The 27862-nt window shown below is 37.7% G+C and overlaps 1 protein-coding gene across 2 annotated transcripts in view; it reads left to right on the top strand.

Moving 5' to 3' along the window:
- Positions 1–24914, top strand: part of LOC127436775 (CCR4-NOT transcription complex subunit 4-like) — a 39089-nt gene extending 14175 nt beyond the window's left edge. The window contains exons 4-13 of one of the 2 annotated variants that reach the window (XM_051691146.1): positions 5195–5281; positions 5562–5663; positions 5779–5904; positions 5988–6112; positions 6516–6701; positions 7326–7383; positions 7603–7858; positions 8431–8982; positions 19297–19503; positions 22598–24914. In XM_051691146.1, the coding sequence (XP_051547106.1) occupies positions 5195–5281; positions 5562–5663; positions 5779–5904; positions 5988–6112; positions 6516–6701; positions 7326–7383; positions 7603–7858; positions 8431–8982; positions 19297–19503; positions 22598–22911 (2013 nt within the window). In that variant the 3' untranslated portion in view covers positions 22912–24914. Of the gene's footprint in view, positions 1–5194; positions 5282–5561; positions 5664–5778; positions 5905–5987; positions 6113–6515; positions 6702–7325; positions 7384–7602; positions 7859–8430; positions 8983–19296; positions 19571–22597 lie in introns of both variants that reach the window. The other variant, XM_051691147.1, reaches the window with a different exon arrangement.
- The last annotated feature ends 2948 nt before the right edge of the window (positions 24915–27862 follow it).

Raw genomic sequence — 27862 nt, 5'->3', positions numbered from 1 at the left:
ACTTACCAGCAATCGTGTAGTTTATTCGTGAAGTGTTTAGCAGCGAGATCCGTTCACAGCGTTGAGAGTAAAAGTTATAATAATAATTTCCTAATAATTTAAGTAATAATTGAAGGTGGAAGGTAATAATAGTAATAATTTATTTTATATGCAAGCAAAAGGGACATTATAACTGAAGTAAACCCAAATTAATCGATATTAATCTAATTGAATTTAAATCGGAATCGAATCGAGAGCTTGTGAATCAGAATCGAATTGAATCTGGAAATCTGTATCAATACCCAGCACTATTATTGAATGTGTAGATTTTATTTTTATGTCATGCATCATGAAAAGGATATTTAAAATTGAGATTAAATGGTTTCTTGGGAAATGGGAGAAAGCTGCCAGTCCACCAGCTCCACTTAAGCCTGCAGTAGCAACCCACAAAAACAGCTCTTCCTTTCTCTCCCCCTCATCCTGACGTCCTTTCTCTCCCTCTATTTGCCATCATGGCTGAAATCTTGTACCCTGAATAGCTCACAGCAGAGAACAACTTATTCAGTGTGAAAAACAGAAAGAATAAAAGCACGCCTTCTCATTCCAAGTCAGTTCGAATGAGATTAGGAACACAAAGCTGAAAAAAAAAAAAAAAAAAAAACACTTCGCCCAGAGGCACGTGAAATGCTTTTTCACAAACAACACAGCTTAACCTTGTGCTTTGAGAAAAATTGACAGAGGTGTTTTTCAGGGGGTCTAAGTCAGTGCTCGCAGGGGAGAGACTTTGCTTGATGGGATTTGTCTGTCTGAATTTCTTTTGTTGTACTGACTGTCCTTTCAGATTTCAGTCTCTTCATTTATTCTGTCTCCATCTTGGGCTGGGCGATATATCGAATATTCATGCTATATTCACAATGATTTCGTTGGTTTATAATATAAAGCAATATTGTGAATGTCATGATGATTTTTTTTATTTGGCCATTAAAGGAATATATCAATAAAAATTCTCTCATCATTTACTCACTCTCATGCCATCCCAGATGTGTAAGACTTTCTTTCTTCTGCAGAACACAAATGAAGATATTTAGAACAATATTTCGTCTCTGTAGGTCAGAACAATGAAAGTGAATAGTGTCTAAAACTTTTGAAGCTCCAAAAAGTACATAAAGGCAGCATAAAGGTAATCCATACGACTCCAGTGGTTTAATCCATATCATTGTAAGCGATTCAATCGGTTTTGGGTGAGAACTGACCAAAATATAACTCCTTTTTTCTATAAATCTTGACATCAGCAGTCTCCTTGGCGATCATGATTTCAAGCTTGATTACACTTCCTAGCACCATCTAGCACTCTGTCCATGCATCAAGCCCTAGGAAGTGTAATCGAGCTTGGAATCATGATCGTACCTAGAGACTTCAATGGCAAGGTGTTCAGTGAAAAGCGTTGTATTTTCGTCTGTTCTTACCCAAAACTGATTAGAGCTCTTCAGAGGACATGGATTAGACCACTGGAGTCTTATGGATTACTATTTATGCTGACTTCATGTGCTTTTTCAAGCTTCAAAGTTTGGTCACCATTCACTTGCATTGTATGGATCTACAGATCAGATATATTCTTTTAAAAAAATCTTCCTTTTGTGTTCTGCAGAAGAATGGCATGAGGGTGAGTAAATGATGAGAGAATTTTATTTTTTGGTAAACTATACCTTAAGCTTCTTAAAGAATGTTTCTTTATACTGCAGTTCCTCTGTGTCTTGCGACTCGAGTATGAGAACGTTAAGACACAACGTGAAGGTGTTTTCAAAGCATATCTTATTTAAACTTCAGTCATGCAAACAAAATAAGAGTTGGTAAGTTTGATTCATTTTTGTGAATCGGTTTCTTCTGTTTCAGTGATTTAATTAAAAACTCTGTGATTCAACAGTTTGTTTGCAATATTCACAGAAGTCTCCATGTGGCATCATTAAAATATTTTGGTAATAATATATGTATAATATGTATAGTTGTGCTCAAAAGTTTGCATACCCTGGCAGAAATTGTGAAATTTTGGCATTGATTTTGAAAATATGACTTATGCAAAAAAACTGTCTTTTATTTAAGGATAGTGATCATATGAAGCCATTTATCATCACATAGTTGTTTGGCTTCTTTTTAAATCATAATGATAACAGAAATCACCCAAATGGCCCTGATCAAAAGTTTACATACCCTTGAATGTTTGGCCTTGTTGGTGACACACACAGGTTTAAATGGCAATTAAAGGTTAATTTCCCACACCTGTGGCTTTTTAAATTGCAGTTAGTGTCTGTGTATAAATAGTCAATGGGTTTGTTAGCTCTCACGTGGATACACTGAGCAGGCTAGATACTGAGCCATGGGGAGCAGAAAAGAACTGTCAAAAGACCTGCATAACAAGGTAATGGAACTTTATAAAGATGGAAAAGGATATAAAAATATATCCAAAGCCTTGAAAATGCCAGTCAGTACTGTTCAATCACTTATTAAGAAGTGGAAAATTCGGGGATCTCTTGATACCAAGCCAAGGTCAGGTAGACCAAGAAAGATTTGCCAACTGCCAGAAGAATTGTTCGGGATACAAAGAAAAACCCACAGGTAACCTCAGGAGAAATACAGGCTGCTCTGGAAAAAGACGGTTTGGTTGTTTCAAGGAGCACAATACGATGATCCTTGAACAAAAATGAGCTGCATGGTCGAGTTGCCAGAAAGAAGCCTTTACTGTGCCAATGCCACAAAAAAGCCTGGTTACAATATGCCTGACAACACCTTGACATGCCGCACAGCTTCTGGCACACTGTAATTTGGAGTGACGAGACCAAAATAGAGCTTTATGGTCACAACCATAAGCGCTATGCCTATAGTGAAAAGAATACTATCCCCACTGTGAAGCATGGAGGTGGCTCACTGATGTTTTGGGGGTGTGTGAGCTCTAAAGGCACGGGGAATCTTGTGAAAATTGATGGCAAGATGAATGCAGCATGTTATCAGAAAATACTGGCAGACAATTTGCATTCTTCTGCATGAAAGCTGCGCATGGGGCGCTCTTGGACTTTCTAGCACGACAATGACCCTAAGCACAAGGCCAAGTTGACCCTCCAGTGGTTACAGTAGAAAAAGGTGAAGGTTCTGGAGTGGCCATCAGTCTCCTGACCTTAATACCATCGAGCTACTCTGGGGAGATCTCAAACGTGCGGTTCATGCAAGATGACCAAAGACTTTGCATGACCTGGAGGCATTTTGCCAAGATGAATGGGCAGCTATACCACCTGCAAGAATTTGGGGCCTCATAGACAACTATTACAAAAGACTGCATGCTGTCATTGATGCTAAAGGGTGCAATACACTGTATTAAGAACTAATGGTATGCAGACTTTTGAACAGGGGTCATTTTAATTTTTTTCTTTGTTGCCATGTTTTGTTTTATGATTGTGCCATTCTGTTATAACCTACAGTTGAATATGAATCCCTTAAGAAATAAAAGAAATGTGTTTTGCCTGCTCACTCATGTTTTCTTTAAAAATGGTACATATATTGCCATTTCTCCAAGGGTATGCAAACTTTTGAGCACAACTGTATGTTCATTTAGAGAAATACATTGTGGAAAACATGCAATGATTATTTTTTTAACTAGACTTTTGCTGCATTTTACTTCTAAACAGTTTGAATTTTATTGCCAGCAATGTCTGTTCGGTGGAAGTTATAAAAAAAATAAAATAAAAAAAAACTCTTTCAAGCCATTACTGAGCAAATAAAGAAATTTAGGAAAGAGGCCTATATTGAATAAAGGCAAAAGCCTGAAAAATGCCACAGTATGTTTAGCTGTATTGTCTAGTCCCACATCTTATGTTGTTTTTGAGCCTTTGTTTCTGACATTCAATGAAGGTGTGCAATAGAAGGAAAAAAAGAGCTGAACGAAGCTGCTTCACTCAAAGACCACAAAGTAATATCAGAATGAGCTTTATTGCCAAGTGTTCTCGCGTACACAAGGATTGTTTTTTTTTTGTTTGTTTTTTTTTGGTGATAGGAGAAACGAGTGCACACAGAACATTACAGTGAGACACAGAATATAAAACAAGGTAAGAGTATAAGTAGACATACAAATAATAGGACATATAACAGAATGGCATATGTGCAAGTCGTAATGTATGTGCAAGGTAGGGGTATGTACAGTTATTGAATTAAATATGTGAATTTACATATGTACATGAGATATGTATTTACATTATTGCCCTATGGGGGAGTCCTAAAGCAGTTTAATTGTTCATGAGGAAAATGGCCTGAGGGTAAAAACTGTTCTTGTGCCTGGATGTCCTGGCACTCAGTGCTCTGTAGCGCCGGCCAGAGGGCAACAGTTCAAAGAGGGAGTGGGCAGGTGTATGGGGTCCAGAGTGATTCTACCTGCACATTTCTTCACTCTGGAGATGTACAGGTCTTGGAGGGTGGGCAGGGGGCCACCGATAATCCTCTCAGCAAGTCCTGACTGTCCGTTGTAGTTTCCATCTGTCTGATTTGGTGGCTGAACCAAACCAGACAATTACAGATGTACACAGGACAGACTCCGTGATGGCCGAGTAGAACTGTGTCAGCAGCTCCTGTGGCAGGTTGAACTTCCTCAGCTGGTGAAGGAAGTACAACCTCTGCTGAGCCTTCACATATCCGGGCTGCTTTTACAGTTCAAGGGTGACCAGAATCTAAAAAGCACCATGCTGTTAAGGCAAACTCCCTCTGTCAGTGAACTGCCAATCACCCACCAGAGAACTACTTGTGTGCTACACTTAATTTCATTAATTTCATAGTGATGATTTGGCTGAACATTATGAAAATTCTTTAGATGGTGTTGTATAGGTCATCAGTTCTCAATACAGTTGGTTATTTGCACAAATCCTGTTCTTTAATCACTTTTTCCAAAGCCTCATTTTCTAATGGGTGTAAAATGATTTAATTGCCTAAGGGTTTTATTTATCATATAAATAACCAGCTCCTTCAACAAACATTACATGGGAATCAGTGCTAAAATGTAGTTGAAATAGTTTGAGATTATTTCCTGCAGTTTGATTTTCTAACCATACCTTGGTTTGATATGGTTCTCTCTGTAAATTCTGATTGAGTCTCATCCTTCTGACTATGTGTCTGATGGAACCAGATCTGGTGGTACCATCAACATCTTTTTAAATATATAATTGGTTTCTGATTGCAGGTCTTAAAAAGGCCAGAATACTTTGGGAAGTTTGGGAAGATCCATAAGGTGGTCATCAATAACAGCACTTCATATGCTGGCTCACAGGTGAGCTTCACTTTGTGCTCAATTTATCTCTTCCTATATCACACTGGAACAAGCCAATATAAAACCAGTTAACCTTCATTAAGAACAAATTCCTCAAGGTTTATTTTGCTCTCAGTGCGACAAGAAATGTTTTCCTTACTACAGTAAAAATACCCTAATTTCTGGTTTGTTTTGCTGATTTCGTTTTCTCTCTGTCTCCTGGTTGTCTTGCCAAGCTTCTTTAAATTGCTCTTTTTCATGTGTTGCATAACTAAAAATCCATTCATCTTTTTGGTTCCAGGGTCCAAGCGCCAGTGCCTATGTCACTTACGTTCGATCAGAAGATGCCCTCAGAGCAATACAGTGTGTTAACAATGTTGTTGTAGACAGCAGAACACTCAAGGTAAACTGACCAAAAAAGAACATTGTTGTGCACGTAATCTAAAGGTTTGTTTGTGTATTATCCAGTATCCAGTTTATTTGCTTAAAAAATTGGCCTAATGTGTTTTGTCCTCTAGGCTTCTTTAGGTACAACAAAATACTGCAGCTATTTTCTAAAAAGCATGCAGTGCCCCAAACCAGACTGCATGTATCTTCATGAGCTGGGAGACGAAGCGGCTAGTTTCACAAAAGAAGAAATGCAGGTAACATTGCAGCCTCCAGCTTTTTATCCTATTTATTGTTACATCTACAAACTTGAATCTGAACTCTTCATCTGGCATTGCAGGCAGGGAAACACCAGGAATATGAGCAGAAACTCTTACAGGAACTCTACAAAACAAACCCCAACTTCCTGCAGAACTCAGCGGGCACAGGGGAGAAGTCAAAGAGCAAATCAGGCACATCACAGAGGTTTGTAGTTAAAAATCACCTTTCACATTAGCTGATGACATAGATTTTTTTTTCAACGTGCAAATGGCCGAGCAATGCCTGTGACATGTCCCTGAACAAATACCTGCAAAATGGTTAAACATCATTCATTTCAGTCCTAAAAATGTTTTTATTATTGTTTGAATGTTTGGATTCAACATGCATTATCTTAAGCTTTCAGCCAGTCAGAGGCTTTTAATAGCAAATGACATTATTTTACATTACACAGCTTTTCAGGTCAATAGATTGCTCATGCAGTCTAGTCATTTATCTTCTCATTATGGATGGAAATGATATATCACTGTTGATCTTCTATCAATTAAAGTATGTTTTTGTCATGTCTCTCTTGTTTCTGTTGTACCATCCACGTCTCACATATCCACAGTTCCAACTATAACAACAAAGAAGCGTGGCCTTCGTTACAAACCACAGGGAAGACACCCAATGGGCTTCCAGAACACCATAAGACCCCGCCCCCAGATGGCAGCTCAGACTCTGAAAACATGACTTCAGATGGACCGGACACAGAGTTGGGCCTGCCCCCCTTCATGTCAAACTGTGACCCTGTTAGGTAGCCAACCTGTCAACTACTGTACTTATACCGAGGGATGCAATAAGCAGGAGTACTGATACTTACTTTTTCGCACTTGCCGATACAGATATCAGTATTACAGTAATGCTGTAATTGTCAAGTAAAGTGGTACTAATGATTAGAGGAGGAACAAGCAAGCTTACTGTCTGAACTCACCTATGTGTCCTAATTCTCAATGTGGCTTTGGGATGTGTATGTGTTCTTTTTATTTTCTGTACAAACCAATTCATTAGAATTTATCAAGTGTTTTTCAACGAACATTCATTATATGTATGCTGTATGATTGGTTTTTGGTATCAGAGCATTTTAACAAGTTTGTGTACATAAGCAAATCATCAGACCCACTACAGATTTACTTTTTTCCTCTGCCAATTTAACTGAAACACTTTATCCATAAAGATTTATGAGTATCAAGGTTGCAGTGTTCTTCAAGGCATTGCAAGAAATTTCCCCTTTCACTATGAAGTGTGATGAATAGTTGCATGGTAACAATATAAACGCTGAATACTCCAGAAGGAGAGAATGTTCAGAACAGTCCTTCTCTAAGCTGTTACACTTCAGATATTTTGGCGTGATTCTCACATTTTGACTCTTTTCTTGCAGCCCTTGTAACAAACCTTCAGACGGCATCAGCATAGGTAATGGGGAAACATCACAACAAGTAAGTTCATGATCACATTATTGAATGTTCCTTACACTTCATTAACATTATTTTTGCTGACGCTAGTGGTGTAGAAATTACACACCTCACCTTTTAATAACAAACTGTACACCAAAAATGTGAACTAAAAATCACTTTTCCTTATTAGAACAGTCAATGTTGTCTCCACATAGGGCCATCTTATTTAGATCATCATTCTTTCCATGCTAAACCCCTCAGATTTCCTGCAACGACTCTCCATCGCCACCTCCTGGCCTGACCAAGCCACCTCTAGTGGTGCCTATCTGTGTAGCAGGACTGACAGCACAGTCTCCTTTCGAGGGAGCAGCAGCCGAGTCACAGTCTCTCTTTTCAGACAACAGCAACTTCAGACACCCTAACCCCATCCCTAGCGGCCTGCCCGGTTTTCCTAGTTCCCTTCACAGCAACTCAGACTGGCCCACAGCCCCAGAACCACAGAGCCTCTTCACCTCAGGTAACCTGCTAGGCTTCGACTTGACAACTGAGGGTCCACATTTTGATGTGGTTTAAGATTGGTATCTTTTTTCCCATTAAAAATAGCTCCAGTTAATAGCAAAACTGTTTCGCTGTTGTAGATTTGGTGCTGATGGTGATTGGTCCATATTTAAAATGCAAAGAAGTTTACAATTGATTTGCTGTTTCTTTGTGGCAAACATGAAATACTTGGGTAGTTGACATGTCCTACATGCTATATTCCATATATAAACTATTTGAAATAGCAATTTTTTATTTATAATTGTCATGCATGCAGTTTTAATGACTTTTAATTGAGAAACGAGTCGACATAGAATATTTGAATTTTTAAAAAGTCAATTTGTCATACTGCAGGACTGCTTAAAATGAAAAAATCAAAGGCCAAAATGTGATGAAAAATAATTTAAAAAAATGTTAAAGAAATGGTGACCAGTCACAGCACCAAAAATGTAAAAATTTTCATATACATTTAAACCTAAAATCGTTTGTTTTACCCAGTTGAATGAGTGACAAAAATGTGAAATGCACTACAATTTGTCCTCATTCCAACAGATACCATACCAGTGTCGTCCTCCACGGACTGGCAAGCGGCCTTTGGCTTTGGCTCATCGACAAAGCAACAGGATGATGACCTTGGATTTGACCCCTTTGACATCACCCGAAAGGCGCTGGCTGACCTCATAGAGAAAGAGCTCTCTGTAGAAGACAAAGCCTCCTTTCCCACATCCACTGTTACATCAGCGCCAGGTTTCCCCCGTGGGCCGTTACTGGGCTCACTCCACAGTGGCCCCTCCGTGAAAAGCCCACTTCAGCCTCCAACATCCTCACATTTCCCCCTGAACTCCAGCCTACCCTCGCGGGGCTTTTCCCAGCTCCCACACCGTGCCATCTACAATTCCTTTAGCTTTCCCGGACAGACGCAGAGCTCCCGGCACAGTTGGATGGGCATGCCCATGCGCAATAACCTACCGCACTTGAATCACACCGCTGGTCACGGCGCCGCCCCTTCCTCTGCTACACAACACAGCAGCTTTTTGGACTTGAATTTGGCAGCACAACAACAGCAACATCACAGTACGGGGCTCGGAGGTATCCCCATCACAGGTACGTACAGACAGGTGCTGGGAGAATGAAACCTGAGTGTTTTGTTCAATAATGATTATTTTTCAGTAAAGAAGACGGCTGATTAGAGTTCTTACGCAGAACTGATTCCATAAAAAAAAAAAAATGGTAATGGATCTAAAATCGTTTGCATTCTTTCATCGATGCATTAGTAACACTGTAATAAAATATGCAATAGAGCTGTGCTGATACAATCATGTATTGTGTCATTTTTTTCTCACAAATGGTATCGATACTTTGAATATTCATATCATGTCCATCAGTTCAGTTATGAAGAAGCCTCTCTCTTGTGGGCATGCTGTGTCTCTCATTCGTTAGGTGCCATTTCAGGTGTGACGCAATTATGATATTATGTATCGCAATATATTGAATCATGATGTATGCATCTCGATACGTATTGTGTCGTGGTTGGTGATGTCCTGCCATAATGTGTAAAAAAAAAAAAAAACGCATCGGAGCCAACTTAAAATTTTGGTTCTGTTATCGCTATCATTAATTCGCATTATATTTTCTGTCCACTGTGCACAAGAATACATTTTTTTTTTAGAGAAGAATAGAATTTTCACAATTTAAAAGTGTATGTAAATGTGTCTTTTCATGGTATATTTGCCGTTTTGTCGATGTGGTTCACATAACATTCCTCTTAGACCGGGGGGCCTGGGTAGCTCAGCGAGTAAAGACGCTGACTACCACCCCTGGAGTCGTGAGTTCGAATCCAGGGCGTGCTGAGTGACTCCATCCAGGTCTCCTAAGCAACCAGATTTGCCCGGATGCTAGGGAGGGTAGAGTCACATGGGGTAACCTCCTCGTGGTCACTATAATGTGTGGTTCTCGCTCTCAGTGGGGCACGTGGTGAGTTGTGCGTGGGTGCCGCGGAGAATAGCATGAAGCCTCCACACGCGCTACGTCCCCACGGTAATGCGCTCGACAAGCCACGTGATAAGATGCACGGATTGACAGTCTCCGACGTGGAGGCAACTGAGATTCATCCTCCGCCACCCGGTTTGAGGCGAGTCACTACGCCATCACGAGGACTTAGGGTGCATTGGGAACTGGGCATTCCAAATTGGGGAGAAAAAAGGGAAGAAAAAATAACATTCCTCTTAGACCAACTAAATCCAATGTAAGGGTTTAGAAAGAGATAATAAAGACAGTGAGGTAGCGAAGTTGCTAAATGCAATAAATGTGAATGAGGTAATAACGAATTATTTCTAATTTCTTAGTACTGTACTGTTGATGTGTTTGTATGACATTCTCATCAACACTTTCCATTCATTCTTTCTCAAAATTTCTACAAGAATGGAATCCAAGGGATTGATATACACAAATCTTAAGAAATGTCTTGGATAATTTATAAGAGAAAAAAAGTTCTTATTTAAGTTTTAATAATCTTATTGAAGTTCTAATTATAAGAAGTTCATAAGGACGTTTGAAAGTGACAGTAATTTACTGTAGGTAACAATTTTAAGAAAAAATGTACGAATATTCTTAAGTCTTTTCAGGAACACAAAATATTAGTAACTTTTTTGTTGTTAGAAAATAAGAAGAAAATATTAGTAAAGAAGAATTTTATTCTTGAATGCTTTGTGAATCAGACCCACAAATCCTCATATTAAATCGGAAATTACTTGAGATTTTCACATCCCTACAGCTGATATTTAAACTGCAGCAAGTTCTGAACAAGTCCTTAGTCAGATGTGATGACTCATTTGCCATATACACTTTAATGAGCACCATTTTGGAAATGTAAACTGCCTTAGGAATAGGTCACACAAAATGGAAATTCTCCCATCGTTTACGCACCCTCGTGCCATCCCAGATGTGTATGAATTTTTTTCTTCTGCAGAACACAAATGAAGATTTTTAAAAGAATATTTCAGCTCTGTTGGTTCTCACAATGCAAGTGAATGATGACCAGAACTCCAAAGGTCCAAAAAGGACAAAGGCAGCATAAAAGTAATCCATACCACTCCAGTGGTTAAATCCATATCTTCAGAAATTATATGATACTGTAGGTGTGGGTGAGAAACAGATCAATATTTAAGTCCTTTTTTTACTATAAATCTACACTTTCACTTCCACATTTTGGTGTGGAAGTGACATTCAGCCACCTACTGGTCAGGCTGATCAAAGGTAGAGATTTATAACACAAAAAAGGACTTAAATATTGATCTGTTTCTCACCCACACCTATCATATCGCTTTTGAAGATATGGATTCAACCACTGGAGTGGGATGGATTACTTGTGCTTTTTGGTCCTCCTGAGTTCTGGTCACATTCACTTTGAGGACCTACAGAGCTGAAATATTCTTCTGAAAATCTTCATTTGAGTTCTGCAGAAGAAAGTCATACACATCTGTGATGGTATGAGGGTGAGTAAATTATGGAAGAACTACCCCTTTAAGTAATTGCATTATGGGTAACCGTCAAAGCAAAACCAGCCACTAAGGGGCACTGTGGTGCTGTTTTGACAGCATGCAGAAAGTGTCAGACTTCTTTCATCGAATGGTCTGGTGATTGCCAAATGTTCTGATGTCAAAAGTGTCCTCATGATTTAAAGTTTTGCATTGAGCTCAGTGTCGTTTTTTTATTCCTGATACAAATTGTACAGCATATAACCATCATTCAGTTGTATAACCATCAGTGCTGCATTCTGGATAATGCATGAAGGGCCTTATACATCTGCACACTTTTCTCTTTTACATTTATCCCTGGGGGTCATTTTTTATGGTCTTTCATAGGGCTGCACGATTATGACAAAAATCATAATTGCCAATTATTTCCTTTGATATAGTAATTGCGATTTTATTAATTTTATTAGACTTAACATTAAAATCCTTATTTTGTATGGGGCAGCTGCATGCCATATTCTTTATGTGAGAAATGCATCAAAACAAGCTGAGAACAATGTTCCAGAATTGCATTATTATTTTAATTACATGAAAAACAAAGTGTTGTTCACATTTTGGATTCATTATTCACAGTATAATTTAGATAGTGAGCATTACTGGTATGTCTTTTGACTAATTTAAACGCCTCTGATTTGCCTTTGCATTCATGCACTCAACGGCCCAAAAATGTTTTGTATTTGTGCAGCCCTAGTCTTTGAGGTTTTGAGCATGCATGCCCACCTAGGACAGTAAGTTATTTTATTGAAAGTAGCCAGGCTAGCCAGTGTAATTGAATTTGAATGGAAAAAGCAGACGATTCTCCTAACATGATCTCTAAGAGAGCCAAACAAAGACACAGTCTAGATTTATGCTTACTCTTTGGATCTTGAAAGAGCCCATAAATCGCAGAAAATATCATCAAATACCAATACTGTCAGTTTGAAGAGAAAGTTCTCCAACAAGGGCAAGAGGCTTCAGTTTGACATTTTTCTCAAGCCCTAACCTGAACCCGTCAACAAAGAGCAAAGCTGTAAAATTCGGATCTCAAATATCATAACAGCCTCAGTTCATTTCAAATATATTTCATAATAAATATATCAAATGAAATATACTTGATAAAAAGTATTAAATTGCCTTGGTTCTATTTGGCACCAAAAAAACACGGACAAGAAAATGAAAGCAAGAAAATTTACAGAAGGTGGTCTTTTCTACAGACATTGTGCCTTATTCCTGAAACAAGGGCAGAATACATTTGTGTAAATCGTTCGCAAATCCAATTGTACGTAAATTGCATAATTCAATCAGGCAATTTAGGTACACATTTTTTATGGACAGTTTAACCTCCTGAGACCCGAGCGTCGTGACTGCTGTGTGCATTTTCCATTTCACTCTTTGATTTGTAACTAGTAGCACCTTATAAAAAAAGCAAAAAAAAATTCTAGAGCAAATAGTTTGAAAATGTATGTCCACATATGTGGACAGTGGGACTAAGTTTTAAATAATACCAATTATTTGAAATATGTTCTTTTATCACAAACTTGACCAACCGTTTTGGAGATTTTGGTCTTTCCCCATTCAAGTAGATAGGAGCTGCACTTTCATGATGCTTGTTTACATAGAAAAATAGCTGCCCAAACTGCTCGAGCATTCCAAAAATGGCTGACGAGTAGACTGATTTGCCTTGAAAAAGACACTTTGTTGAAAGGATCCGGAAATACGTTTGGACCATTCTAATTCCTTTGTTTTTGTTTACATTCTTGAAATGGTCTATAGAAACTCCTTGTTTCCAGGAGTGTTGGTTATATAAATATATATATAAATAATTCTTATTCACAGTAATGGCCTGCATCATCCAATCATTGCCAACCATGTTAAAATAAAATTTAGCATGATACATTCTGAATCTATGTACTGATTTCCATTATCACATATCTGCCAAACATGTTGAGTGGTCCAAACATCATGTACAGCCTGAAACTGAAACTTTTGGCCAGATTTTAGAAGCTGCATAGAAAGCTCTAGGATGTCCCCTTGCTCCCTTACCCCCATTTAGTGATTGACTTAACCTCCTGTCTGCTGTCTGTCTGCACTGGTCTTACAGTGCAAAATGCACCTTATTTTCATCCTAACTTCATATAAAGCCTCTGAAACCAACATTTTCCGCTTTTGGATGAATACATTTATTCTCAATGCAAAAATGCACCATAAATATAGGAATGCATTTACTAATGTTAATTAATAGAACAATATTGTACAGTGATAACAAAATAAAATATAACAATGTATATTAAAATGAAGTGAAATGACCCACAGACATGTTAATGTTGAAAGTTATTCAAAATAACTTTTTTGTTGTTGTTGTTTTTGTTTTGTTTGTTTGTTTTGAGGTAATAGTATCCCAAGATCCATGTGGACATCATTTTTATGATGTGCAAAAAATGAAAAAAATTTTTAAACGCGGAATGTCAAATGAAGCTAGAGACGCTACTCTTTACACCCAAACAGGTTTCAATAAAAAAACGTAAAGCGGTTTCTTACCAGAGGCACCTTGACAATGCAAGAAAAATATATTTATGTGAAATTAAACTTTTCTCTGAATTTGACATCAAAACATACAAAGGCTTGTGCTTATTGGATAGCCACCAGAATGCCAGTAAGTGTTTACATGTGGAGTAAAATTTGGGTAAAAGGGCAAAAATCTACATGTGCTGATCGTTCTTTTTTTTTTATGACTTTTATCTGATTAAAAAAAACATCTGATTATGAATCGTAATATCATGCATAAATATGTAATGTAAACTCACTTTATTTATACACCCAGAACGGTTAATGCTAATCTGAACATAGGGCTCTTATTTGAAACAACAGGCCTCCACCTAATACGCTGACACCGCTGTTGAAGTATAGCATTTATAAAAATGCTGTTTGTTTCTCAGCATGCCTTCACTCCTACATTAAAGATTTAAATTCAGTTTGATTTCAGTTAGTCAAAAAGAAGGGAAGGAAAATTGGAAGCAACCTTAGTTTTTTCATTGCTTCTATAAACAAGTAATAACTTGCATGACACCTTTTTTTTTATTTTGCCGGTTCCACTTCTCTCCAGAGGATGCAGCTGTGCAGGACCTGGGAGGAAGATGTTGCATTTTTTACGGAGAGGAGTGGAGATACCAAAATAGGCTAGAAGGCAAACACATACAGTCTTATACCTTGTACGATGTGTGTTTGTGTGAGAGAAGGGAGTGTCAAGTAATATAGTTAGCACAAAGCCTAATACAGTGAAAGAGCCTGCGCTTATACTACGATTAGTTTTAACAACTCATTAGCGTTCTTAAAGTAGCCAATGAACACATTAGCAGAACAAAAATATCAGTGGATGCATTTCATCCAAATTTTCAATTGTCAAACCCTGACTCTTTTAAAGAACCTTTACACAGCTCTTGCCATGCAATGACTCTTCATCATGAACATGGCTGTGGGGAAAAAAAAAAAATGCTGCAAAAGCACCATAAAAGTAGTTTAATTTGAGAACTATTCTTTATACAGAATTAAACTGTATGTGATCCCAGGAGTGTGTCTGTTGACTGTTTTACAAAAGCTCGCAACATGGCTCATCTTATCAGAATTTAGATCCAGAAGCCAGAACTATCAGTTTTATAACTTTTTAGATTTGTCAGTGTCACTGAAGTGAACAAATCTGATAAACATCATAAACAAGACAAAGTGAACTGCACAGCAAGCATACCCTCAGAGCCGTATGATGAAAAGAGACTTGCTCTACAAACTCTACAGCTACGCAAGAAACATTTGGTTCCTTGGCTTTGCTGATATGATTCTGAGTTTAGCTTTTATTCCATTTGCATTAATAAAACATGACGACACTTGTTTATCTGTGTAAGCAAAAGGAACACGAGTGACTGTGTTAATGCCTGCCATACTTGGCTAGACAAGCACTTTTCAAGGAAGAACTGTGGATTGGTCTAAAAAGAACTCCTTATTCATTGCATTCAACACCTTATTCATCTTATCTCCTTTCAGAGGTGTTTCATTAAACCCAGCCCCCTTCAAGTGTTGATATTGAGTGTCTAGATCCTCATATTGGCTCTTTCTTACACTTGACTTGTTTATCACCACAGGGTTGTCCGTATCGAGTAGAGAACCAATTCAGCCGTGCCCAAGTGAGCATGTCACTTCCTCTGTGTTTGTCCTGATAACAATTGATCCATTGTGGGTTGATTTGCTTATTGGTTGTAATATTATAATGAGTTCACTTACTGACTAATTGAAGAATTAACTTAAATTGGATGGGTGGATTGATCTTGAAATACTGATACTTCCGAATCCAAAATTGATGCTTTATCTTGATCGATCCTCACATACTAAGTGTTTTTATGAACTACTAATTTTATTTTTGATTACTGTATTAGAAGATATGAAATGGAAAAATCTACTCATTATTTACATAAACTCTACACTAAATAACCATTAAATAACGTTATAATAATGTTACGTTTATAATAAATGCATTTTTTGATATTTGTTATTGTACGTTTTTTATAATTAAAAGTTGTTTAATGATCGATCATGCTCTAATTGTTAAAAAGCAAAAAATGAATGTAATCGTTTATATGTAGTTAAATGTTTATATTTCCTTTTTTCTCTCTCAGAAATCACAAAAATGTATTTATATTTGTGTGGATACCGGCAATATTGGCCTTGATAGTACTTTTTTATCAGATGAAAGGAAAATAAGTCCATAACTAGTCCATACTCTGAAGAAATGGCTGTCATATGGTACCAGAGGGGGAGGTCCGTCTGCTCCTGAAATTTCCACATTGCAGAATTTAATTACAAGCATGACCTGTTTGGTAGTATCAATGCCGTTGGTGTCTTGGCAGGGTTCAACTCTGTTGTCTGAAGACCTTTCAGCTGCATGCTGTCCTAAATGACTCCGGTCTTGCTGATGCTAGCCAACTTTATGTGGATTATGCCTGGGTGGGAAAAAAATCGCCCAGCTCTAATCCACATAACACACACACACACACATGTTTGTTTCACTATATAAGTGAGGACATCTCATAGACTTCCATTGATTCCATATCTGGCTAATTATATTTTTTATCCCATAACACTCACAGAAACCTTTGCACATCAGTAGATTTAAAGCTAAACATGATTTGGCTGATTTATGAGCCTTTTTTACTAATGAGGACCACCTAAAATGTCCTCACCAGTGGATTTTCTACCAGTTTCAGAACATTTTCAAAAATGTGGCACTCACAAGTATAGCCAAACCTCTGTGTGTGTGTGTGTGTGTGTGTGTGTGTGTGTGTGTGTGTGTGTGTGTGTGTGTGTGTGTGTGTGTGTGTGTGTGTATATATATATATATATATATATATATATTTTACACAGTATTTGCAAGCCTTTCAATGATTATCTTTCCCTCTTATATTCAAGATATTAGTATCTTGAAATGTATACATTTGCTTTGCAGTTGCTTAAAATGACATGCCAAATATATTTAAAAAATGTCATGCAATTAGTATAATACAAAATCTAGAATCTAGAAGTCTTATGAATTGAACACTGAGAAGAATATTTAATTATTGTTGTATGCACCAAAATAACAATACTTCATATAGTTTTAAAAGATTCTTTTATTTGCTGAAATTAATCATACTTCCAAACTTTATCCGTGTTTTTGCTCATGAGGTTTGAATCAGAGACGCTTTTAAGTATTAACACTCTCATACTCAAGTTGTTGTGACAAAAGAAGAGGGTGCCTTTAAGAAACTTAATGGCCACATAAAAGGCACACAAAATTCACGAGGTTGCTTGATGTCATATTGCAAATAAAATCATATTAAATATATCATACATATTTGATATATTGCCCAGCCCCAATGTTGATGTATTTCTGTAAAACCTCCACCATCTTCCCAAAGTGTCATCTCTTTATATTTTAGGTCAGGCAGCGAGGGAATCTGGGGTATTAGGAGGGCATCCAGGGAAGTTTGCTGAATTTTAAGTCAGATTTAGAGGCTAAAGACTTGGCTTATCCCTGCCAGGCTTGTTATCTCATTAACTCCATTCCACTGTCTTTGCAATTCTTCCTTGTTTCTCCTGCTCTCCCTTTCTCTCCGTTCCCCCTTCATCATCTCTGCAGCTGAGTTTCTCCCTCTCTGTGGACAGAATTAAACCTTAGGATAATACTGCCTTGATAAGAGAAGAGAAGGTTTATTTTGGCCTCAGTCCAGTTGAAAGAAGCTCTGCGTTATTGAAGCTGCACATCTCTCCTCTATTTTGATGTACAGAAGAATAAATGAGAAGCTAATTGAATAATAACGGGACAGTAAAAAGCTTTATAATGATTGTTCCTCCATTAGAAAGGGCAAGTAGACTCCAAAGGGAGCCAAAGATCACCTGTTGTTTTTGCTGAAAAGAATATGAATCTTCATTACTGTAGTTGCTATTAATTTGCAGTCCGGCTTGATTAATGATATTTCTACTAAACAGTCTTGATTTGAAATAAATTAATGCCAGAATGATTCAGTTAACAGCACAACGCATGGATAACTTCCCCCCTAGAATGCACATGAATGACCCGATCACTCAGATGCATATTCTTTTTAACGGTACTGTCAATTAAATAGTTTTGTCAATGAAAATACAATTTAATAATAATTTAGTGTGTATGTACTAAAATGTGGGGACATTCTATGATACCCTCAATTGGAAAATGGATTTATAAATAAACCAAATGCATTTTTTGTTGTTACATTTGATTAAATGCATCTGCAAAATTATTAAATGTAGAATAAAAAAGTGAAAAGTTTTCTTTTAGAGATATTAGTTATAATTAGTTTCATGTTAAAATAGAAGTCTTGGTTATGTCCCCATTTTAGATGGTTAACGTGTGAGTTAACGTGTGTGTGAGTGTTTTGGGATGCGTGTAGGTGTATTACCTCTGCTCTACCTCTGGGAGAATGTCACTGTAATAAGTATACTGGCACTGTAAATTGCTATGGATACAGCATCTGCCAAATGGCAGCTTATTTACTTTCCTACTAAATATAAATACTGTAAGTCCGTCAAGTCATTTTTATTTCTATAGCGCTTTTCACAATACACATAGGTTCATACAGAAAATCATGTCGTAATGTATGTTATGTTTTAAATGTCTTTAAGTCCCCATTTAGTAGTTTTATTGAAAAACATCATTGGAAGTCATGCCTTAAAATTTGTTGTCTTTAGACCCCCAGTGAGTAAGCAAAAAGTGGTAAGGAACGCAAAACTTGTTTGTTTGTGGAGGGAAAAAAAACCTTGGGAGAAACCAGGCTCAGCTGGGGGAGCCAGTTCCCTTCTGGCTAATAAATATAAATATAAAAAATGTATGATGTAAAAAAATAAAAATTAAAAATGACATTTAAATATGTGAATATGAATCATGGTATGTAACGTAATTACACAAAGATGGAAAAATTAGAGGAAAAAAAAAAACAATATTAACCCACATATGTAAACCAGGGGTTTTAATAGTCAATAATAACATAAAAATGGCAAACTAATTGTGAGAACAATTAGTTCACATAATTAAAGACACGTTAGTTGAGGAATTCCTGGAATGTCAACTGAAAATACTTCATTTTAAAAACAGCAAAAAAGATGTACTCCTTTTTAGGGTAACATTGTGTTTCTATGTTTTGCAAGTAAGATTTTGAAACTGACCAAACATTTTCCTTTTTTTTTTCCATTTTCTGTTTGTCTGTCTTGTCATTTTGCTGCCATCCCCCATCTCTCTCTCTCTCTCTCTCTCTCTCTCTCTCTCTCTCTCTCTCTCTCTCTCCCTCCATTGCTGGTGTAATCAAACACATGGGCATTTGGATTCCCCACTTCCCTCTCTAAACAGAAAACAGCAGATCAGTAGAAAGTCTAAATGTGAAGGAATGGCAGGACGGGCTCAGAGCACTTTTACCTAACATCAACATCAACTTCGGTGGACTGCCCAGCTCCTCGTCTTCCTCGTCTTCATCCTCCTCCTCATCCTCCAGTGTGAAACACACAGGCGGGATCTCACACGGTACAGCCAGCTGGATGGACCCTGCCATCATCACAGGTGCAGTCAGCGTGCCTGTTCTTACTAATCGACTAATCGTCCAACAACCAGCTAGTTAATTTGTGAGGTTAGTTAGGTTAATTTTTAGTTTTTACATTTTTGCGGCGCTCTAGTGTTCTGACTCCGTGCTGCTGAGAGACGGTTTGCACCGTAAAAACCCCTCTGAAAATTCCCGAGGTTGTATCAGCTTCAGGATTTCACATTGTACAAATTTCATCAGTCCTCATTCTCAGGCTTTTAGTCACTCTTGTCTCTTGGGTACAGAAATGAGATAAAAGCTCCCTTTTCCCTGTAGTTAACCAAAAGATTTAAAAGAAATACATTTTTTCGCCTGTCATTCTCCATTACTTTCACAACAAACAAGATGCACATACATTTTACCTTGTAAGGGAGATGAATAATGCATTTAGACCTTTAAAACTGTTATTCTGTTACCTTTTCACTAAAATGTCAAGAGATGTAAAGCCATTTTAAGGGTCACAGAAGAGTGCACACATTTCAGATCGATTTTCTTAAAGCATCCATGTGGACTAAATCTGACACCACACAGCAATGCTTTACAAGTACCAACAATCAACAAACAAAGTGAGTGTGCAGATATGCTTGCTTGTGACACGTTACTTGAACATTCAAGCAATTTCTTTATCTAAGTGTGTAACAGTTAAAGGACGGGCAAGGAGGAGATGGGAACCGGCTGAACAGTCAACATAAAGTTTAATGTCAAACTCAACTTAAAACAGCGCGGCCGCGTGCGACTCGATCTCTCTCAAACTAGCGCCTCCGGCCCCACTTTCTCATTCTCCCGCTGATTCAGCACCGGCCGTGCACCCTCACGGCCCGGCCATGCCCTCCTCCTCGTCACACTCCTCCCCCACCATCTCTGGAGGGGAGACGCTGCCCTTCCGGACGTTCTGTCAGCTGGTGGTCCACCCTGCCTCTTGGGAACCTGGAGGAGAGACGAGTGGAGGCGTGGGGAGAGGGAAAGTGGGAGACACACACAGAGAGAGAGAGAGAGAGAGAGAAAAATGCTCGCTGGTCCCCGGACATGTGGTCGCCTGGTCCTCAACCACTCCTCCTCCGGTAGATGGCAGCAAGCCCTCAACCACTGGCTGATGGAACCGCTCCTCCCCTTCTCGGCTGGATGTCAGCAGCGGGGACTCCATGACAGTGCATCCCTCCTCCCTCCCTGGTTTCAGCACCACTGTAACAGTTAAAGGATGGGCAAAGAGGAGGCGGGAACCGGCTGAGCAGTCAACAAAGTTTAATGTCAAACTCAACTTATAAACAACATAAACATGGACACACACACAAATGCAGTGCAGCCGCGTGCATCTCTCTCAAACTGGAACCTCCGGCCCCACTTTATCTCGCTTTCCCACTGATCAGCTGATTCAACGCCGGGCATGCACCCTCACGGCCCAGACATGCCCTCAATGTCACAGAGTGGTTAACGAGTGACTTATTTTATCAAAATTTATATGAATTTATTAAAAAATAATAAGTATATAAATGAACAATGAATGTATTAAAATGTACAGGTATATGAATGTATGAGGGAAACCTTTCTGCTTCGTTAATTTAAATGGTCTTGGAGTGAAAAATGAATTTTTAATAGTGCAAAATAATATGTCATAACTGCATGCAAAATAATTGTAGTTGTGATTATTAGATGGACTACGCTATATATCTCTAAAAGTGTTTATAAAGAGAGCAACGAGGAAAAACGAAATGGCAGAGCTGTTGTTGTTAGTAATCAATACTTCTGCAAAGTTTTGCCATTTTTCTCTGCCAGGGAGAGGGAGAAAAGCGACGTCTTATCTATAGCTCCATGAGGTTAAAGTTGCAATCTGTATGGATGTCACGGCTGTCTTCTGGGTGCTCACGGCGGCTGCCAGCAGCATCCTTCATCTGCAGGGGGTTTGGGATTAATAGCTCGCAGCAGGCTGCGATGCTTTAAGTGCCACAAAAAGCACCTCTAATTGCCCTGTTTCCATGGTAATTAATGCCATCATGACTATTGATTTAAGAATGTCATCAATATTGTCAACGTTATGAATGGTTTCATAGATGGCACCAACTGAACAACAGTGGATTTGTCGACAGAAAGAAACATTTTTGCTCCGTTGTAGCCATTGTATGTCACCCTGTATAAAGTTTGTGTTTTCAGATCTGTCAGTGTATGTACAATCTTGTTATGGGTAGTTGGCGCAAATTTTTGGGTAAAATATTGATGAACGTATAAGGGAAGTGAATGTTTTATGTCCATCATAGTTTTTCACAAGTTTTTCATATTTTTAATCACCCTTTTGCCTTCACTAGTTCTTTTCAATGGCTTTGCTGTGGGCAAATTGCTAAAGTACATATACGCCATGTTTTTCTTAAATGCGGTTCAACCCTTTTTTTTTTTTTTAGAGAAAATTACAATCAGTTGTATTGATGTACAGCAACTCCCTTTGATTTTAAACATGAACATTGCCTTAGGCTTGTTTTTCACACTAGACACACTAGTACATCTACTGTTTTGTTTTTGTTTTTTTTAAACAGTAGATGTTCAGTTAACCCTTCATTTTGAGTAAAAAAAAAAAAAAAAAAAAAGATAAAAATACTTACTAACTGTGACTTTTACTCGAAACCTTTTTTTGTATTATAATTTCATAAAAGTCTGCCTGGCGGATAAAAAATTTACAAAAATTCCCAAAGACATCCATTTGAAAAGGTTCCCACACATATTTAGCAATCAGGATGTCATAGAGACTTGGGGTTGGTCTCTTTTGACTTGAGTCAGTAAGCAACCATCTTACAACCATTTAGTAAAGCCCTTGCAAGGCTCTGGTCATCACCCTAAACACCCTGACATTGCATAAATATAAAAAATATAAGAATAATAATTTATTCATTGTTTTCTTTCATTGAGAACCTAAAGGTATTTTGACCAAATAGGGTAAATTGTTTTTTTGTTTGTTTTGTTTTTTTTACACTGTTTTTAACTCGTCAACAGATCAAAAATTACTTGAATGCAGCAGGAAGATTTTTATAACATGCAGTTGTGAGTTTGAATTGGTTATAGCAATTTTATTCACTTTGTCTCCTCCAGGTATCCCAGCATCTTCAGGCAACAGTCTGGACTCTCTGCATGATGAGCATCCTCCACATTGGCTCAAATCATTGCAGGCACTCACAGAGATGGATGTCCCTTCCAGCTCCACAGTGCTGCCACAGCCCCCCCACACAGGGCCCTTTGGGGCCCAGTTCCCACACAGAGCCGGCTGGGCCCCTTATCCAACCACAGCCTTGGCTAACCCCGCCATCCAGTTCCACTCACCTCCTCCAGGGTTCCAGTCCACCTTCAGACCCTCAGCCAAGGCCTCTACAGATCTGCTACAGAGTGCTGGCATGGACCGCCTTTAGAAACTGTGAATTCTGATCCCTATCCCCATATTCCAAGAACACCCAGCAAACACAACAGTCGAATCAGTACAAACCGATTAACAAAATAACAAGATTATGTAATTCTTTGCGGTCATTTTATCCCATTTCTGTATTTGTTTCTGTTCGTTTAGTCTATTCCTTGTTGCCCTAGTGTTCTGTTCCAGCTTTCCCTTATGAAACCATCGCCTAAACAAACCAGTTGTCACAGAAAAGCATAAAGTTTTTGACATGTAGGAGATCTTTAGAGGCTTAATCCAACTTGTTAGAACATAGTACTTAAAAGAATAGTTCACCCAAAAATGAATATTCTATCATCATTTATTGTATGGATCTAAAAATGAGATGTTTGGCAGAACAACAACCTCAGTAACCATTCTGCCTAACATCTTTTGGATTCTTTGGAAGAAAGAAACGCATCTCATGACAGATGAACTATCCCTTTAATTTTGGACTTGCATACCAGTACTCAAAAGAGCGTTGTCAATGAAAAAAGTTTTTTTTTTTTTTTTTTTTTTTTTTTAAATTATTATTTTTACAATTTCATTGAAACAAAATGGAAAGAATCAAAAGAAAGTGTCTTGATTAGAAACAAGTTTGCCTTAAAAGCTAAACCAAAAAGAACAGCACCTGTTCAACATCTGCACAACAAAGGAGCTACTTCCTGTGAGGGCCCTTCAAGCCATGCCACTCTAAGCAATCAAGTAGATATCCAAAAGGAAAAAAAAAAACAGGGCTTACATTTTTTTTGACTGATCAAAAGGGTACTTGACTTCCATTATTCCAAAGGGTCAAAGGCATAATGATGAGGAAGCAAAAAGCATAAGTACTTTTTCTTGGGATCTTTGGCCTTTAAATTTGTTTTGCCTTTCTGTACCCTTTGTTAAAAGGGAGATGCATTTTTAGGGGTCAGAAATGTGGTGCCCGCTCTGAAAACGGTTATGGTTCGAATGAGCCATACCAGTTAAAAAGGCAGTGTCTGAGTCTCTTAGCAGAATTTGCCTGTGACCCCTCCACCAAATTGCCTGGTTGGTGAGGGGGTCTTCCGCTTAAATTGCGACACCGCATTTAACCTCTGTATCAGAGGGCAGTGCATTGCAAAATTAAGAGGAAGGCTGTTATATTGAAGAGCTGGGAAACACTGACCCCTTTCAAGTGCAGGGCTTGAGTAGAATATGAGGTGCCACCATGTGGCATCTTTAAAAGCTGTGCTTGCCTAGTGGGCAGACGTATGTATGTGGCCTAATCAGTGTTTACGCTCAGACTATGCTCCCTGAAGAAACTTGAAAGTATGCAAGAAATAGATCTAGATTTCATACATCAAATTGGAGTTAGGCAGTGTTTTGAGTGTGATTGCATAGCATGAAACTATAGTTAAAGATGTAATTTAGATGGGTGTATGAACAAAATCAGGGTTTAAGGGCATTTTCAAATGATGATGGAAGAGAAATTGATTGTTTTTTAATCAGTAGTTTGACATCTGTTCATAAAAGGACAGTTTTTGATGAGGAAAAAAGATTGCGAAGTGGATGTCATCTTGCTGTTTGTATCTCTAGCAGTTACTTTGCATGTAGACATTTTCTACTGGCCATGCAAAGTGACTGTGATTGGGCACTATAATGATGGTGAAAGCTGGGATAGCAATGCTATTGGGCAGCAAGAGGTATTGGCAATGCTCAAGGTCTCTTCTAGGACCGTTAACACTCTTTGTCACTCCTACTGCCCCTCCTTACCTTCTTAGGTTTCTTTTAATGGTCTTAATCCTGTAAAATCTGTGTAGGTTCCTGCCGACTGCTCAGTGTTCAACAGTATTCAAAAGGAAAGAGTAAATTAAAATCTTAAGAAGAAACCAGTACAGTTTAACTTTGGGTTTTACACAATGCTAAAATGTAAGAAAATTAAAAATGAAGAGCTAAAGGAATTGTACCTCTCTACAGGTCTGGGGGACAATAAAAACGAAATCTTAAATAAAAGAAAAAATTTGATGCTTGAGTTGGAAGTTATCTTTCTCAATCTTCATGCCTTTTGTCTATAGAGTTCAAACAGTAATGGAAAACCTGACTATACTCTATATCAGGTCATTTTAAAACAGTAATTTGATTTCCAGGCCTGGAAATGTAATGGAAATTAATACAATCTTTGAAAAGTAATGGAAATTTCTATAGTGAATATGCATTTTTCTAGTTATGCTTGGCTCCAAAATATTTTTTAGATTAGAAGTCGTTCTTTGTGAGCGCAATCTCTAGAAATGTACTGTATTTATAAAAATTCTTATCTGGTAACTGCAAATTATTGTGAAAATCATGGAAAAGGAGAATGACTTTCACTATCCACTTTCATTGTACAGAAAAGGTTGCTGTACAAGTAGAGATGCACCGATGTATCGCTCACCATTATTTATCGGACAGTTATTGACCAAATTCAAACCATCGCCATATTGTTCAGAAGTATGAAAAACAGATGGTTTATTTATAATTACTTGGACTGTCAATAGATTAAAATATTTAATTGAATGGTATGCTGATTAATTAATCAAATTAATCGCATGTCTAAATATTTGCTGAGAAAGCCCCTCAAATAACAATAAAATGTGGCAGATGAGTAAAGCATTGATAAGACAATACAGAAATTGGCTTTAGAATCCAATGTATTGTTTTATTTCAATATACATAAGCCATTGACCTACAGTCCACAGCAATTCATTTTCCAATTTAATTCATAAATCTGTCGGAAATAAATTTGTTGTAAGGGCTTTTCTAAAGATGCATCAGTGTATACATTACATGCGTAAGACGGATGCTTTTGGAGCTTCTAACTCTGGTTGCGTCGCATCTTAAATTTACAGTTTTTAGGTCACTGTGTCAAGTTAAACGTAGTTTGAAACTTAGAAAAATTCGATTTGAGATCCCTGTGTTTGGATTTGCGCTACATAGAGCTGTGTTTGAATGCAAGAACACGTTCTCATCTTGTGCTGTCTGCTTGTGGGTAAGTGTTGTTTGTTGTCTGTACAGCTGTGCATTGCCTAAACAGCTGGAGTTTCACTTATTGTAGAACAGGTGGTACTTCAAGCTTGAATTGCTCCAGTGGTAGGAATTAGCATGTAGGTACTTCATGAAACAAACAGAATGTGGGAAATAGCATAATAGTTAATAGTTACTAACATCACAGCATTGTGATTTAAACAAGTCCAAACACAACCTAAAATGGTACATTTACTGTATCATTAAATAATTGAGACTCAAGATAGTTAAAAACACTAGTTTGTTAGTGAAACCAAAGTGTGTTTGTTGTATTTTATGAGTTGAGACTTCTAACGTTATGACTCATGACTATTCAATCTGTATGATGTCATCTATTCCCATTATGATTGTTGTGTTTACATTTAATAAGTTATACAGTGGAACTGTCACAGATGAGCACTGTAACTGTGAACGAGAAACGCATAAGCACAATGCGCGCACTTCTGCACAAATTACCACTGTACTCGCAGTCTGGCTGCTATCATAAATATTACACCATGTATACAAAATTTAGTGTTTGTATTGTAATTCATTATCACATCAATTAGAAGATCATAGCGAGTCATCAGGATTACCGTAAAAGCTCATAAATGGGCACCATACAGTTTATGCAAGTGTATTGTCATTTATTTCTCATTCAAATCAGCATACATCTGTAATATGGGCACATTTATGGTTCATGTTATATCCGCCAAACTTTAAATAGCAGCAAGTCCAAATTCCAAGCTTTTAAATGTCACTTTTTTTCTCTCAAATGAGTAGATTTTAACGAATTAGCTAGCAGTTCCAGATTAAAAGATTAAAAATTAAGACCTTTTTTTAATTTTATTTTTTTTATATCGGCATCTTCCACAATGAGCTGTGAATTATCGGTATCGGCACAGAAATTCCATATCAGTGCATCCCTAGTAGGAATATTCCTTATTACGATCCAGGGACATGATTAATTGCATTCATCTTTTTAATGCCTTATATATTTTTTTAATTAATCGCTCTGAATTAACATGTTAAATCACCAGTCTTAATAGTGACAAATTTATTGTGTTGTGTAAAGTTTATCATATTTATTTCAGTGCGTAATATAAAGAAATACCTCCTGAAATCCGAAAAGTATAGCATGTCGAAAATGCATAATGTGAATTTGTAATGTTCTATCATATATAAAATGTGAGTTTTATTGTTTAAAGCTGCAAAAGCTACAAAAATTATAAAAAAGTTTTAAAATGCAAAATAACCTCTTTTCCCACATCAATCATAATTTTATCTTTAAAACTATCTTTCATTTTATCTTTTTTTTTTCCTCCCCAATTTTGGAATGCCCAATTCCCAGTGCGCCATAAGTCCTCGTGGTGGCGTAGTGACTCGCCTCAATCCGGGTGGCGGAGGACAAATCTCAGTTGCCTCTGCGTCTGAGACCATCAATCCACGCATCTTATCACGTGGCTTTTTGAGCGCGTTACCACAGAGACATAGTGCATGTGGAGACTTCACGCTATTCTCCATGGCATCCACACACAACTCACCACGTGCCCCACCAAGAGCAAGAACCACATTATAGCGACCTCGAGGAGGTTACCCAATGTAACTCTATCCTCCCTATAGCAACCGGGCCAATTTGATTGCTTAGGAGATCTGGCTGGAGTCACTCAGCAAATTTTATCATATTTTATCATAATTTTATAATTTTATTTTTTCATAATTTTACCTTATTATTTATGTTTTATTTTTGCTCATAAAAATGTTTGCCTTCCATGTGTTTAACAGATCTAATCCATGTTCAATGGTTTACTCTTAGAACAATGAAATGGCTTTTGTACCTCTTTGTAAAAATAAGGTGATGTAAGTGGCAAAGTATCGGTATTGGCCTATATTTTTGTTAAAATTGGTATTGGCCAAAACTGTTCATATCAGTG

This window comes from Myxocyprinus asiaticus, chromosome 47, assembly GCF_019703515.2.
Source record: "Myxocyprinus asiaticus isolate MX2 ecotype Aquarium Trade chromosome 47, UBuf_Myxa_2, whole genome shotgun sequence".
Lineage (NCBI taxonomy): Eukaryota > Metazoa > Chordata > Actinopteri > Cypriniformes > Catostomidae > Myxocyprinus > Myxocyprinus asiaticus.
The sequence above is the reverse complement of the archived record's forward strand: the minus strand, read 5'-3'. Positions and strand labels throughout refer to the sequence as shown.